General features: G+C 48.4%; 1 protein-coding gene across 1 annotated transcript; it reads left to right on the forward strand.

Moving 5' to 3' along the window:
* The first annotated feature begins 46 nt into the window (after positions 1–46).
* LOC103426744 (remorin-like) lies at positions 47–460 on the forward strand. The gene has a single exon (XM_017329925.1). It carries the CDS (start codon positions 47–49, stop codon positions 458–460), a length of 414 nt encoding a protein of 137 aa, XP_017185414.1.
* Positions 461–799: the final 339 nt, after the last annotated feature.

The raw sequence follows: 799 nt of genomic DNA on the forward strand, positions 1-799 counted from the left end.
AAACTTTAAGGTTTTTTCCACTTTCAAACCAACTTTAGCAATCAACATGGCAGAGGTAAAGGAATCCAAAAAGCTAGAATCCAAGTCACCCTCGGATCCTCCACCCGCTCCGACTACAGCTCCGGTGGAGAAAGAGAAACCGCTTCTGGAAGATCCAAAAGACCCTGTGTCCCACAAGGACAAATCTGAAATTCCACAACCTTCTCCTCTTGAAAGCAAGGTCGAGCCTAATGAGTCCAAAGCCCTTACTACTATTGTTGACAAGCTTTCGAAACCTATTACCAAAGAGAAAAGTAAGGAGGGTTCCATCAATCGCAATGCTGTGCTAGCAAAAGTTGCAACAGAGAAAAGGCTGTCACTTATCAGAGCATGGGAAGAAAGAGAGAAATCAAGGGCAAAGAATAAGGTTGCGGCGAGGAAACTCTCTTCTGTGTCCGCGTCGCCAGCCAGACTCATTTGAGAAAATTGATGAAGGATTTGCAGAGAGAGACTGAAGCGCCACCACCGGGTCAGAATCCCGTAGATCATGATGATCAGATGGCAGATGATGATCCGTCCTCGACGGCCCTCGATCTCACTAGCTTCCGGTTCCACGATCTCGACTCGGTCGAGTTATCGTCGAGTCTAACAGAGTTAGACCTGATAATGAACCGCCTCACCGGTTTGGACTCTCGGATTGCAACCCTCTCCAACCTCAAAAAGCTCTCTCTCCGTCAGAACCTCATCCGATTTGCCGACTCTGGCGACGTTCTCTTTGTCCATTACAGTGGTCATGGGACCTGCCTTCCCACCGAGATCG

The sequence above is a fragment of the Malus domestica genome, chromosome 16, assembly GCF_042453785.1.
Source record: "Malus domestica chromosome 16, GDT2T_hap1".
Classification (NCBI taxonomy): domain Eukaryota; kingdom Viridiplantae; phylum Streptophyta; class Magnoliopsida; order Rosales; family Rosaceae; genus Malus; species Malus domestica.

What these genes read in the sequence shown, in the direction of transcription:
- LOC103426744 (XM_017329925.1), top strand. Translation starts at nt 47, where the DNA reads ATGGCAGAGGTAAAGGAATCCAAAAAGCTAGAATCCAAGTCACCCTCG.